At 49.3% G+C, this 15,021-nt stretch overlaps 1 protein-coding gene across 2 annotated transcripts in view; it reads right to left on the minus strand.

Annotated features, from left to right (window-relative positions):
* EPB41 (erythrocyte membrane protein band 4.1) overlaps window positions 1-14,571 on the minus strand; it is a 116,993-nt gene extending 102,422 nt beyond the window's left edge. The window contains exons 1-3 of one of the 2 annotated variants that reach the window (XM_044434700.1): window positions 14,429-14,530; window positions 9,398-9,592; window positions 5,618-5,727 (exon numbers count right to left, since the gene is read on the minus strand). In XM_044434700.1, coding sequence (XP_044290635.1) covers window positions 5,618-5,661 — 44 coding nt within the window. In that variant the 5' untranslated portion in view covers window positions 5,662-5,727; window positions 9,398-9,592; window positions 14,429-14,530. Of the gene's footprint in view, window positions 1-5,617; window positions 5,728-9,397; window positions 9,593-14,428 lie in introns of both variants that reach the window. The other variant, XM_044434699.1, reaches the window with a different exon arrangement.
* Window positions 14,572-15,021: the final 450 nt, after the last annotated feature.

The raw sequence follows: 15,021 nt of genomic DNA on the forward strand, positions 1-15,021 counted from the left end.
ATTGTGCTCCTTGGCCAAGCTGCTTGGAAAACTTCTGGGAAACACACAGGACACCGCCTTCCCTTTTGACCATCTGACTTCCGAACATGCAAACGGTGGCAGGGACATCACGGGCTGCCTTGCTTTTTAATATAACCAGCCATTAAGTTCATATAATTGCATTTGCCCACGTTATCTCCTCTTTTCCTATATGCCCCAATTATTTTCCCCTTTGACAATCCCCATGGATGACTGTAGGCTCCATGCAGACAAGGCCTTACTATGTGACTCTAAGAAGGTGCCGTATTTGTGATGGAAATCTATCCATCAGGATGCAAAATCTCACACCAGGCAAGGTCAGATCCAGCCCTCAAGGTGCCCCCTGAATGTGCATCCCTTTCCCCCCTTTCCCCCAGACACAGTCATTCAGTGGTTTCCAGTTCTTGTGCCCTTGTTTCCCTGTTCTCAAAGGCTGAAATGCTTCTCCTACCAGCAGTAAGTGCTTTCAGGTTAAGGAAGTTTATATTTTTGGCCCTGACCTCTTTCCCTTTGTCCCTGGCCATGGCCAGAATGCAGTCCAAGAGCTTCCCTTGGGCTGGAATAGTTTCCGCACTCCTGGCACAAGCACAGAAAGCTGCCATATACCTGGTTGGACCCTTGCTCCATTCAGCCCAGTACTGCCAACACTGACTGGCAGCAGCAGCTTTCTGGGGTTTCAGGCAGGTCCTCCTCCAGCCCTACCTGGAGATGCCAGTGCTTGAAGCGGGGACCCTCTGCACACAGTGCAGGTGAACCACGGTCCACTACTCTGTTGGCCTCATGTCCTGTTTGTTGTGGGCATCCTAGAAGGAACAGCATCTGATCCAGGCAAGGCCTGCTTAGCTCCGGTCAGAACATGCACTGCTCCCAAAATACACCACCGGGCCTGTGACCAGCATCACGGGCTCAAGGCGCCAGCTCTTCTAGATCAGCAGAGATGCCAACCACCCTTAGGCTTTGCTGTTACCCTTAACCTCACAGAAGCTGGGAAGAAACTCATCTTCCCAACTACAATATATTCTCCCCTGTTGTCATGCAAATTGTTTTGGGGTGGCTCGGTCTAGAAAGAGAAACACAGAAACTGAGCGAGTCAGAAGGGGTCTCCCGGGCCATCTAGTCTGACCCCCGGCTCCAGCCAGCTCCACTCATGCCATGCTATGAAGACACCTTTGCTTTACAAATCCCCTAGTCCTGGTGTTGGTAAAACCGCTGGAAATGCATGCAACTGATACTCTTGGTGGTGGGGCCATGGGGACTTCTACTATTCTCCCCTGTGCTTCCAAGCTGACCGCAGCCCGTGTGTTCAGAGAGCCGTTCCTCCCACAGGCTGTGCACGGCAACGCTGCACCATGCGCGCCAGAAAAACCATCGCACTCGACCCAGGAGATGCAGAAGGTGAGCCTCAGATGCACGCTCACACACATCTCTGCAAAGGCAGGCCCTCTCGTGGGCAAAAGGATATTTTAAACTTGTTTGCACACAATCCTCTCTTCGCTTCCTCATCGGGAGAAAATCTCCAAGCGATGCGGAGCCCATCTGCCAGCCTGCGGGCTCCCGGGCGACTCCACACACAGCTGCAGATGGGAAGGGGACGATCTGTCTTCCCCACAAGAGGTTTACCTTCACGTCACAAACACGCGCACTCCGCACATCACCAACAACACTGCGGGGAAGTCACGCTACAGGCCAACGTGGTGGAGGGGAGGGGAAGCCGAGAAGTGGGTCACACTTCGCCCTGGCTTACTGGGATGCCTAATGCTGTAATTAATGCAGCTTGCGCTGGACTGTGGCTCTTAATCAGGTATTTACTATTTGGAATGTTAACCAGGCTCTGCGGGTGAGGAGGCGTCTTACCGTGCAGTTTTGTTTTCTTTTTATATCTATTTCCACGTAGTAGTTCCACATCTGTGTTTTGCTAGAAACATTATTAAGGTTTGCAAGCTGTTCTTAGCGGCTGTGTGTGCCTTTTTGCTCCATGTTTTCCCTCTCCCCCCCTGCCATTTGTCACTCCCTCCTGCTTCTTTCTGCCACAGAATCCTGTTCCAAGGAATGGGCAAGAAGCAGGGAACCTCCCCTTCAACTGTTGTTGGACTACAACTCGCATGGTGGCTAGAGCCGATGGAAGTAGGAAATGGTGGATCCCAGCAATCCTGCTTCTGTTTCTCCCTTTTTTCTAACCCTGCCTTACATTGATACCCATTTCTGCATCATTGCGCCAGGTTTTTTTAAGCCCCACAAACATTGTACGTCTCTTCATGACATCTTTGCTAATATGCCTATGTAATGAATGCAATGTTTCATTAATAAGTGCATATTTCAAGCAATTTCCCTAAATATAGTGTGTGTACACATGACTGTCATTCTAATCTGCACCTTTTTTGCTTATGTTCACCAAGTCAAACAGAAAACCACCAAGTGGAAAAGGGTAACAGAATGGAGCAACCCCAAAAAGGACAGGACTGGCTGACCAGAACCTCAAACAGGAACTTTCCATGCATCAATGTTTGTTTGTTTGATTGATTGATTATATCCTGCTTTTTCCTTTCTTTTTATTAGGTACTCAAAGTGGCTTGCATCATTCTCCTCTTTCTGCTCTCAATCCTAACCCAACACGAACCCTGCAAGGTAGGTTGGGCTGAGAGTCCGTGACTGGCCCAAAGTCACTCAGCTGGTTCCATGACTGAGCGGGGACTCGAACCCAGGTCGCCGGCGTCTCAGTTCCACACTTTATCCACTACACCAAACTGACTCTCAAAATTTTGTTGCAGGTCCAATTTCTTAAGAACATAAAGAACAGCCATGCTGGGTCAGATCAAAGGCCCATCCAGTCCAGTATTTTGTACACACGGTGGCAGAGCAGTTACCCAATGGATCCTTCCAGCAGGATGGACACAAGACCTCCACCTTCCCAAGCTCCACAGCAACTGGTATATGCGGCCATGCCGCCGCTGCTGAAGGAGGCAGCACCGAGCCAGTCTGTGCCGTTGCTGTTTTTCAGTTTCGGAGCAGCAGGAGATAACTTTCAACTTTTTCCCACAGACGAGTTCAAAAGCAACATGCAATTCACATTGCAGAACTGAAGGCGCATTGCCAAGCCAGCATCCCATGAATTGCCATAAAAATCATAAAACTAGAACAAGCCCTTATCCGGGTTACAGGACTAATCTTGCCATCAGAATTCTGTGAATCACAATTTCTGCTTATCAGTGAGGCATAAAGGGTGGGCCTTTGTAGGGAGTGATGGTGCAATAAATTACATTTGCATGAAGGCCAACCAGTTGAGCCCGCACAATAAAAAAACCTTCAGTCCAAAAAGCCAGTGGCTGCAGCATGCCACTGAATTAAAGTACTTTAAACACCAGTAAGCATTTCATACTAGGTTTCAAAACCTTTTAAATGTGGCTTTCAGTCGCTTCCCAAAGAGGCTTAGAATAATGTTTTACATAATATGTTTTCATATTAATGCACTGCAAGTATTTATTACAAAGGTTTGAATGCAATGCCACATCCTGAGGTGCAATGCATTGTGAGCCAAAGTCAATTTGCAGCATGATCCTATACAAATGTGTTTCCTCAGAAGTGTGGTCAGTTGAGTTCAGTGGTGCTTACTCCCAAGCAAGCATGCATAAGGATCACAGTCCAAAATTATAATCCTATACACATTGACCTGGGAATAATGTGAAGCGAGCCTCACTCCTGAACAGGTACGCATAGAATCATGATGCAGATCAGAAATCCTGTACAACTGACAACACTTTCTAAGAACCTGCATGAGTCTTACTGCAGGGATCGCTCAGGAAACCCTCCAGAAGCACCAAACTCTGAGCAATTATGTTCACATGAATGCAGGCGAAGGTCTTTGCGCACCGCTGCCTACAAGGGCAAGCAGGGGGGATCTTCCTCAGCTTCTGCCACACTGTACACAAGGCACCATCTTCAGCACACTGTATCCGAGCATCGCTTGCGCTGCAAAGGGCAAGAGCAGCTACTGCACGACATCGGTGAGGACGTGGCCCGATGGGTCGTGCAGAGTATCCCTGCTCTAGATCTCCTCAAATCCAGCCAAGGTCAACCAGGGCCAAAAATCACTTTTAAGAAGCAGCTCTGCATACATCTCTTGGGCAAAGATCCTTCACTATGTAGCAAGAAGGGAACCCTGAAGAAAAGAAGCCATCCGTTCTCTTTAACAGAAGCGAGTCCTTTATTTGAAAGGCTGTCCAGCTGAAACCCAGGCTGAAGATGAACCACCGTAGAAACTGTTGCTTATCAACAAACTGGCAGACACACCAGGCACCTGGCCACCGTCCTTTACACTGCGATGAGGTACTCTATATTTCTATTAAAATTATACTAAACATTTCTAAATTTGCTTCTATAAATATGAATTAGCATTTGGAAATGTTTCAGAAATCGCTGTCCTCTTTTGTCTTATTGCTTGGTAATAGATTTCCTCATTTTTGATGCTTTTCAAGAGGCCAGTCTAGTTATGGTTTTGTTGTGATGCTGGCAAGGCAGAGCGTGATTTATTTAAAAGTAATTTGATGCCGTCCTTGGCTGTCCCTGATTAAGGTTTACTTCCAGGTTTTGTTTCAAGGAAATCAAAACCTCATGAAAGAGCTATTAACTTCCCCACAGTGTTTTCAAGATGTGTGGCCATAATTTGTGGGGAGGGGAGGAGAGGGGAGGGGAGGGGAGAGTTTACCTCTTGCAAATCTGAGGTGGCAAGCTGAATTAGGTAGATTTACTTCTAGGGCATTCCAGTTGCTATTTGGGGCTCCCTGCAAGTGATGCTTCAGGTAACGAGTGGGAGCATGAATGATCTCGGTTGTCTTACAGCTCCAGGTGACTGTATCAGTGCTCTGGTGACCACTTACCACCAAAAAAGAAAATGAAATGCAACACCCTCACAAAACAAGAAGGCAAAAGAACGACATATACACTGGCATAGGCTAACTGATCCATCAAGGCGCAGATCTGAGAAAACCACAAAGCATATCAATAGCAATCCGACCCATCACACCAAAGTGGGGAAGGCCATGGCCAGGTGGGGCAAGTGAAGTTGCTTCTGTGAGGGAAACAGCTTCATTCTCCCAGCAAAGGCAGTTCTGAATGAATCCTTATCTACAGAATGATTGTGGAAGGCAGCTCAGAGGGATGGTGGAAGGCCAGTGTGGTGTTGGAGACCTGGGAGAGCTCGGTTCTTCTCCCCACTCAGCCATGAAGCTCAGTGGGTGACTTTGGGCTGGGCACAGAGCCTAACCTACTTCAGAGGCTTGCTCATGAGGTGGTTGTTGTGAAGATCAAAGGGAACAGAGGACCATGCAAGCTGCCTTGAGTTCCCCGGAAGTTGAAAAAAGATAGGCTATAAATGTCATGTAATAAAATTATGTCTGATGCTCTTCCCAATAAGGGCTTGCCATGGCTTCAAGAACTGGCTTTGGGATGCTGGAAAAGTTCATTATACTGTTGAACCTTTGCAACCTCCTTGCTATTCTTCCAGTACAACCCAAGCAACGCACAAGGGTGTGAGGTGTGCGGATGAAACCACAATGCAATGTAATAATAACAGGATTCAGCGGCAAGTATTTTCCACCCTTACCGTGTATTTTTCAAGCCTTCTGCATACACAGTTGCCAAATTCATCAGTCTTCACACTCTTGGAAAATTAGGCTTTGGCTAGGATGCTCATGACAGAAGAAACCACATCCTCTACAAGAGCAAGAAAGAAAAAAGAAATGCCATGTTGATCTTAAGAGGCCCAGTAGCGGAGTGGCTATTTCTGGGTGCCTATTTCAATGGGTCTGTTCACACATTATGATAACCCAACTTGCCTTTGACTTGGTGTGCCAGGCAAGGAGAGATATTTAAGGATTAGAGAAGCCATGAGTTATTTACAGATGAGTTATACAAAACCTCGTCCTCTGTCTCCATTTCCCTCTCCTTCCTTTGTGGCCTCGCCGGTGTCAAATCTGGGGCTGTAACCCGCTGGGATGAGGGGCCAGTTCCTTTGGACTCTAAAATGTGCCAAACACACTGGCCACCCAGTTTAAACAAAAATTGTTGCTCCTGCCTGAAGTACTCCCCTCTGTTGAAATTCAATTTGCTTTTGAACCAGAGATGCAGGGGCTGTCTTTATCCAGTTTTCTTTCTTATACCTTCTAAATCCAGCTTTGCACTGAGCCATTTTAAGAGTCTGAAGACATTCCAGGGACAGAGGTCCACACTCCAGCGGTCACTAAAGAATTGCCAAAAAGGAGAAGAACGCATCTCCAAAAAGAGTGGGGATTTGCACAATATTTGCATATGCCGCTTTGTGTGTCGCAATGCTAATGCTCCTGAACTCTGTGACCACATCTGCAACACTGGGCCCTCCCTTCCACCATCTACCATTTTTATGCAGACAATATAAACTCCTTTGCTGCCAAAGCTTTATTTTTGTTGTCGGTTTCTGCTGCCTATTCCTTGTGTTGCTGTCATTCGAATGTTGTTTGAAATTGCTGCTTAGATTGGGTTTTATGCAATGCTATTAAGGTCTTATTTTTAATACAGATGTTATTGCTAGCCACCTTAAGTGCAATTTTTGGCCAAAAAGCAGGATGGGGAGGGAGGGGGGAGGGGGGTCTGAATCCTCTGTGTTTCACTCTCCACCTCACTGGCAGGGCAAAAGGGGGGGGGGCAATCTCAGCTCCATCTCACAAAGCTTCTGAGACTGCCTTTTTGTGGGCAGGGAGGGGACAAAAGGGGCCACAAGCTGGGTGTATCCTGGGCACTCCTTAACTTTCCATTTTGCTTTATTCCCTGAGATATTTTACAGGGCTGCAGTTGTGACCTCCTAAGAGAAGCTTTCTGGGAGAGGGGAAAGGATGGGAAGATCCATGATCAGATCCCACCCCCCATGTCTATGGGCACAAAGGGGGAGAACTGCAGCACCCTATGGCATCTCTGGCACCACAGGACTGCTCCCTCAATAATAAAAACCAGCATCATCTCAATCGAACAACCACATGGAAAATGTGGCTGTCCAGGTACTCACTCTGGATGGGCAACTGTTCTTATGGTTCCTTATCTTTAAGCAGGAACTGGACAGGCCAGCCTTTCAAGCAGAGGATGTCTTCAAACAGAGGACTGTCTTCCGTAAAAGAGGAACCTGGGCCACCCAAGCACATACGAATCCCCAGGCACACAGCTCTGGAGCTTTCCCTGGACTATCAAGGGCTCTCTCATAAAGATCAAAGGGCTAGAGACTGAAACAAGCCTGAACGAGGATACACCTCTCATTAGGGCAGGAAACAACTGGGCAAAGAGAATCTTGCCAAGCTGTAAAGAGCTGCAGAGAATCTCTGGCAAAGCATAAAAATAGTTGTTTGGGGAAAGGATTAGGCTGACGGCCGCACACAAACACACAGAGAGCAGCTGAGAGCTTTGCTACTTCTCCTGTGGCAGTCCAGAAAGCAAAGTTGGAACACAGTCCCGGAAGTTTACTCAACTCTGAACAGTGGGCCATGGTGAGCGTGGCTTTCCAAGCCCCACAGCCAGTTTTTCAAGTTCCAGATTATGTAAAACACCCCAAATCTATTGTGAACAAGGAAACTGCTGCCTCTTTTCACCCTTGGCCAGTTGGCAGAGGCCAAGCGAAGGCTTTCTGCCAACCATGGGAGAAAGTAATTTGAGTGCAGGGAGTTGCATCACCAAGCTGGCCTGTGATGCAAGGAGGCAGGGAGCAAAGTAACAGCAGCACAGGGCCACCACAACCTGCAACCTTTGCTTTTCTTCCTCTACCTGGCTGTTGCAAAGGCAGTTCTACAGCACTGCAGTTTAAAAGGCACGGATTTCATTCTGAGATGCTAGCACTGCTCAACAGTTTGGGCAGCGATGCCTCTGCAAATTGAAAAAGCAGAGGCAGGTAAAAGAGAGCAGGGCCACACCCTGAACGTGACACAAGGGCAGACTTTTCCTGCCTGGTACCTTCCAAGATGGGTTGGACTGCAGCTCTCATCTTCCTCAGCCACCAGGCCAGCTGGGGTGGTGAAAGCAGAGTCCAACACTGACTGACAGCGGTTCTTACGCGCAATGCGTAATGAGCACGCTCAAAGCTGGACACACCTCAGTCATAATCTGACTCAGAGTCATGGGTGGAAGGGAGCCACAGATCCCTGTGGACCATCCTGGGTGACCACGACCAGTCCTCAAATGAAACTAAACATTTCTGATCTTGTGAAACAGGTGGAAAGGGTTGTTCCTGTAGTAATAAATTTCAGTTTTGGCCTTACTACTGAACCAAGCCTATATGTTCTTCTTTATTTCATGCATGTTTCATAAAACTTAAATGACATGCCGTTTGATACAGAGCATGCTTACCCTTTACCAGCAAGATGTACAGATTTCCTTGGAGTTGTTCCCAAGTATGTACAGAGTTTCAATCTCAGCCATACCTCCCCTCCACTTTGCTTTATTTATTTATTTAAAATATTTATATGCCGTCCTATTCGCAAAAAAGCCTCAGGACGGCTCACAATGCAAAACATAACATAAACAACATAAATAACATAAATAAAATTCCCGACCCACACTGGCTGCAATTAAAAACATAGAAAAGACAATATTAAAACTTATTAAAATACCGCTGGATTAAAAAGGTCTTAACCTGGCGCCGAAAAACAAATGACAGTGCCAGGCAGACCTCTCTGGGGAGCGCATTCCACAGATGGGGCGCCACCGCAGAGAAAGCCCTCCTCCGGGTACTTTGCCTCCTGATGTCTCTCCCGGAGGGCTCCCGGAGGAGGGCCTCTGCTGCCGATCTCAAGGGGCGGGAGGGCAAATATGGAAGCAGGCGTTCCTTCAGGTATCCAGGTCCCAAGCTTTGCATGTCAGCCCTGCGAATCAGTGTCAGGTTTCCCCATTCGAACAAGTGCTGAGAAATTTGTCAAACCGGTGGCCAAGCCTTGCCGATTTGAACAGAGCCAGCCACAACCCACCCCAGTTATAAATGTTTATGTTCAAGCCATGAACTATCCTACTGGCATGTGAGTGGGTGCATTCTGCATAGGGGTGGAAAAAGCCGGGCTCCCCCAGACTGGGAATCACTTGTCCACCCACTGCTAGCCTCAAGTCACTGAAACTGCCTTGAGCTGTAAAGAAAAAGACACTCAGGGACAAATGCTCCCAGAATGAGATGGGTGAGTTCTCCCCTTCTGCTGCACCTAAGAAAATGATGGTCTGTACTCATCCAATATTAGAGAAAATGTTGGGAGCATGTCTCAGCCCATGAGCTTCACTGCTGAGCAAGGATGCGAACCAGATTAGGGGGCAATTCTTCTACAGAATTACACAATGTTGGTGTTAACAACAAGAAACTGAGACCGGGAAAGATTTTACATACCTTGGCTTTATCATCAAATCAAACTGGGACTGCAGTTTAGCAGACTGAGGAAGGGCAGCAGTGACGGAACTAGGAGCGCACAGATGTTTGGCTTGTGAGCATGGCTAAGATCATCCACATTCGTGATCACTGTGCATGGGTGTGAAGGCAGTGAAGAAACCTTGCATGGTGCTGGAGGAAAGCTTTGAGAATGCCCTGGACGGACAGAAAAATGAATGAGAGGGTCCTGCGTGGAGGAGATCAGGCTGGGACTTTCCCTGGAAACAAAAATGGCTAAAGGTGTCGCACTTTGGGCACATCAAGGGAAGGGAAGGCTCACTGGAGAAGGCAATACTGCTGCTGAAGTTTGAGGGAGGAGGAGGAGAGGAAGACCAGGTATGGTTCCATCAAGGAAGCACAGCCTAGATTTTGCAAGAATTGAGCGGGGCTGTGAAGGAGAGAACACTCTGGAGGGTGCTCTGCACCGGGCTGCCGGAAGTTGGCGGTGAATTGATGGCACCTAACAAGGGGCCACAATGGAGGTGTTCCTTCAAAATAAATGCAGCCTGCTGAAGCAGTGTATGAATAATGTATAGTTTGGTGTTCAGTAGTGGCTGGTGCAGCTTATAGGACTTTCTTGTGAAAAGAGACACCTGCTTTTTGCCAATTTCTCTAGTGAGCGGCTGCAACTTGAATCTCTCTGTCACTAAGATGCCACTTAAATGACCACCCTGACATCACGCAGCGTAAGGACAAGCTCTGGCACTGTGTGGCCAAAACAAGCAACTGGGCAACGAGGAGGAAGTCTCAGCGTGCAGCGTGGACGCGGGCATGGAGGGGATCCAAGCTTGCAGAAACAGAAAAATATTTTGGGAAAAACCCCAAGGTTATAACAGCACGTTAGCTGCAATTATATTCAGTTATTTCAGTAGTGGAAGCATGTCATGCGCTTTCCATCTGCTGAAGTGCCCTCTTCTAAGCAACAATTAAAAGCACAGGGCCGTGGTCTCGTTTGCTTCTGACCAGCCTACAAGGAGAACTCCACTGCAACAACTTCTAATAATTCTAAATGGTGTAATTCCCTCTGCAGGAATCAACCACCGCACAATGCTGGTGAAGTTATACCTTTCTCTGCCTCCGTTGATCAGGACCGCGTTAAGAAAAGCCGACTCGCTGCCCCCCCTCGCAGGCCGAGGGCCCTGGCAGCCAGCCGCACTGCATTTTCTGGACGGCTCCTGGCCTCCCAAGCGGCTCGTGGCAGGATGCCGCACTGGCGATGCCAAAGGCTTACATGAGGAAGCATTTCCCAGGCTGAACCAGGGCTTCGGGAAGAGCAGCCCCTTCCTGCTGAAAGATGCTTAGGCCTTTGAATGCACCTCCCTTTGGCTTTCCCCTGGCCCACCCCTGGGATGAGGGCCAGGAGACCTCCTCCAAAATGGAATTTGGCCCTTGAGCTGAGAACGGTTGGACACACCCTCTTTAAACCCACCATTCCAATATTTAAATTAAAGCTAAACCACGCAGGAGTCATGTGCAAAGTAATCCCACAGAACACGGCTCTGAGGATTTCCTACTCCAAGCAGTTGGGCTAATAATTGTTGCTGGAGCATCTTTTGCATGTTAAAGGGAAAGCCATATAAAGGAGGGCGAACAGATGGGGTTTTTGAAACTAGCCAGTTAGACTGATCCAGACAAGGTCTGAGCAGGATACATAGGTCACCAGGTCATAGACTTCCCTGCTATAGCGAGCTGGACTATATAATTACCTCTAAATTTGCATCTATACATATGTATTAGCATTTGTAAATCTCTCCTTTGTCCTGTTTTGCATGGGATACTGTTCAATGCCCTACACATGTGGGGGAATCTCTAAGTCTGCACTAAGAAGCTGTTGCTTTTCATATCTCCTTGTATCCAGTAGAAGAAGGGGGAGGAGATGGAGGAACCGCAGGTTGCTGGAAATCGCCTTCCAAATCTTTGAAAGCAACCAAAGGATCACAGACTGCCAGCACAGCAAAAACGGAGGATAACCTTCTGCAGAAATGAGCAGTCTGATTTCAAAACAGCTGGAGGAGACCAGATTGGTAATGCCTGGCCCAGCGCTAGAAGCTTGCAATTTTGGCTACTGGTGTCAGTGAAAGGTTCTCCATCCATTATTGTAAGCCGCCCCGAGGCTTCGGCGAATGGGGCGGCATAAAAATGTTTTAATAAATAAATAAAATAAAGATAAGTTGGACTACAGATCCCATCATCTCTAGATGCCTTGGGTGCTGACCACAATGGCTGGGGGTTATAGGCACTATAGCTGAATCTATATGAAACCCATCCTGTGGAAAACAGAATTAGATTCCTGGTCGCCAGCTGCAGAGACTGGGCCTGACAGGAGCCCCAATTCCCCATCTTCTTTGTGTTTAAGGTAGGGAGGGGCTCTTGTCCTAAGAGAGAAGAATAAAGCAGAGAAAAGCAGAGACGAGGGAAGCAGGAATGCATATATTTGTGGAGGTCTCATGCTAAGATTAAAAGACAGGTCCCAAAAAGGGAAGACTAAATCAAGGTGGCATGCAAACTCTCCTTCTACAATATGCACCCAAGCCTTCAGAGAATGCCAACACGGATGAGCAGGCTGGGAGGGATGCAGCACGCACCATCCAGGTGTGCTCCATGGGCGTTTAGCAATAGCCATTGTCAACTACGGGGTCCATTTCGGAATGTCACTGGGAGGGGCATGGGCGGAGTGGTTCTCCAAGCTCTTGAAAGCGGCATCTAGCACTGAGCCCCAAAGGCCTGTGGACTGGGCCTGTGGTGTAGTGGTGAAGAGCCTGGGACTGGAACTCAGACGATCTGGGTTCTAGTCCCCGCTCGGCCATGGAGCCAACTGGGTGACTTTGGGCCAGTCACAGACTCTCAGCCCAACCTACCTCACAGGGTTGTTGTGGGGATAAGATGGAGGAGGAGAATGATATAAGCTGCCTTGAGTCCTTTGAGGAAAAAGGCAGGATATAAATCGAAAAATAAATAAAAAAAATGTTCCAGAGGCCAGCTTTGCCATTAAATGCCCAGGCCCATGTCTCCATCTGCCCTGGCTGACTTCCTTCCTGGAGCAGCAGGGGCCCATCTACAAGGGTGGCCTTGTGTCCCCTTTGCAGGGGACAGTTCTCAGTTTGAAGGGTTCTGCAAATCTGGTTTAAAGATAAAGAACCTGAAAGAACTGCTGCCTCTGTGCAGTTGACACCTGAGCAGCAAATGTAACAAGACAACATATGGGTCACCTGGTCACTGCCTTCTGCATGGGGTGAGCTATACTAATTATTAGATTTATTAGATTTATATCCCACTTTGCTCCTCTGACACACTCAAAGCATTGTCCATTATTCTCCTGCTGCTGCTCTCAATCTTATCCCCACAACAACCCTGTGAGGTAGGTTGGCCTGAGAGTCTGTGACTGGCCCAGAGTCACACAGTCGCCATGACTGGGTGGGGACTAGAACCCAAATCGCCTTAGTCCCAGTCCCACGCTCTTAATCGCTATACCGCAGCAGCTCTCCCATTTCTATTTAAATTATAATAGTTCATACATTTGCCTCTAGACATATACATCAGAGTATGCCAATCTTATGCCAGGGTGCCCGCTCCTTTTTGGATGATGCTTTTCCTCTTTTTTGGCTACTCCTAAGTAGCCCCTCCGCCCTTTTCCCACCGATTGCAGGTTCTTTGGATGGGGACCCTCCCCCACAACCAATCCCCTTCAAAGTAGCTTCCTCCTTTCCCCAGCCCCCTTTCCTGCACACACCTCTGCCCCAACCCTAGAAGCGGGACGAGACTTAACCAGCCCTAAAGGCAGGAAAACTTTCGGGGCGTCTCTCCTGGAGGAGGGGCTGCTCTGCCCCTGCCAGCGCTGCAGAGTCTGGAGCTGCCGGGCGACGTGGGCAGCCTGGTGCTGCTGGCATGCCAACAGCAGAGTGGACGTTCTCCAAGGCGAGAGACAAATTCCGCAGTGCTGCCCTAGCAGAGCTTTCTCACTATGCCGGGAATCTGCTGATCTTTCACTCGGAGGCCCAGGAAAATCCTGCCCGGGCATCCAAGCGCCTGCCCTCGATTGCAGCGAGCTGCGGTGTCGCAAGGCCCCTTTTCCTAATGCAAAGCAGCCACCCTTTAAAACAAGATCGACGCTCAGGAAAGTACAAGAGCTGCTAGATCAGGGGCTGAGCGCAAGGCAGGCAGGCGCAGATCGCCAATGTACACGAAACAGGGGGTGCCAGCTCCCGGCCCGTGAAAGTTGGGGCAAGGCAAGGAGGAAGTCGTCTTAGCCCGGCGAGCACGCACGGAGGCGAAGGCAGGAGGCAGGGGAAGTTAAGAAGCCGGTCTGAGCAGTCACGGTTGAGACAAGGAAGTTTCCTGCAGCCAGTGCTCGGCCTCTCTGCTGAGTAATGGCAAACGAGGAAACGTCACCGCACAACCGAGCCCCAGAGATGCAAAGTCATTCGCAACAGCAGGGAAATCTCAGAGGGTTACCGGGGCTCCGGAGAAGAAAACAAGTGCGCACGTGTGTGTTTGTGCCGCGGGGTGGGTGGCATCTTCCCCCCGACCCCCGTGAGAGGTTTAACTACCCAAATTATGCTTCTCTTAAAAAGAATAGCAAACCAGAAGGAAAGTAGAGGGGGAGGGAAAAAACCGTGGTATTAGGGAATCCACCACTTTAAGGCGCAAGCTTCATCTCCAAAGTGCTCGATTCATCTGCTGGCTCTCCGGTCCCACTCCCCCCCACCACCCCCAACCCAAATTATCCTATTTTGCAAGTTGATCTGGCGGGTGGGGGGAGAAATAACCTGCCCCCTTCCTCTTTCAGATGCGGCAGCTTGGAAGCTGCGTCTCGGACCCTTCCTCTCGCCGGATCTCCCACGACCTGAGCACTCTTAGACTGGCCGCCAGTATCTTCCTCTTCCTCCTCCTCCTCCTCCAAGCGGGAGAGGGCTCCGTGCAGGTCCGTCTCATAACTCCAGCATCCCCCCACAAGCTTGTCCATCCTCTTCCCCTTCCTCATTTTGGCCTTACCTGAGCCGCGCAAGGAAGGCCGGCGTCCTGAGCAAGTTAAGGCGTCCTCGCCCTTTAAGAAGCGCCTTCTCGCTCTCACACCCCTTCCAGCGGCTCCGGAGCCCTTTCCACCTGCACCCAGGAGACCTGCCTCTCCTGACGTCACTCCGGCAATCCGGCCCCGCCCCCATCCACCATACGCAGCGGTCACTGGCTGGCTGCCCCGCCTATCATTTCCCCAAGGGACCGAGTTCCCCAGAGTTAGCAGCCGCTGCCGTTGAAGTAGATGCAGGTGCGCGTCCCCGAGGGAAAGCGGGGCGCAGCAGCTGCTGCGTCTCTTTAAAAGGCGAGGGTGCACTGGAGTCGGAGCAGGCAAGAAGCCAGGCTTTCTTTTTTTGCACCTTTCCGAACGCTCCCTCCTGCAACGCCCGCAAGGGCACAATCCTGCATCCTGATTGCCCAGGAGGGGTCATGACCCAGCACAAGATACGTGCTTGGGTCCTGCTGTGGGGTCACGACCCCCGCCCCCCGCAAAGCCTTCAAGAATTCTGCCCCAGGGAATTTCATCATTCACTGAAACTCAGTCCCAAAGTTTCTCACGTGCACGTTTACCT

This window comes from Varanus komodoensis, unplaced genomic scaffold (genome assembly GCF_004798865.1).
Source record: "Varanus komodoensis strain SLA01 unplaced genomic scaffold, ASM479886v1 scaffold29_1, whole genome shotgun sequence".
Taxonomy (NCBI): Eukaryota; Metazoa; Chordata; class Lepidosauria; order Squamata; family Varanidae; genus Varanus; species Varanus komodoensis.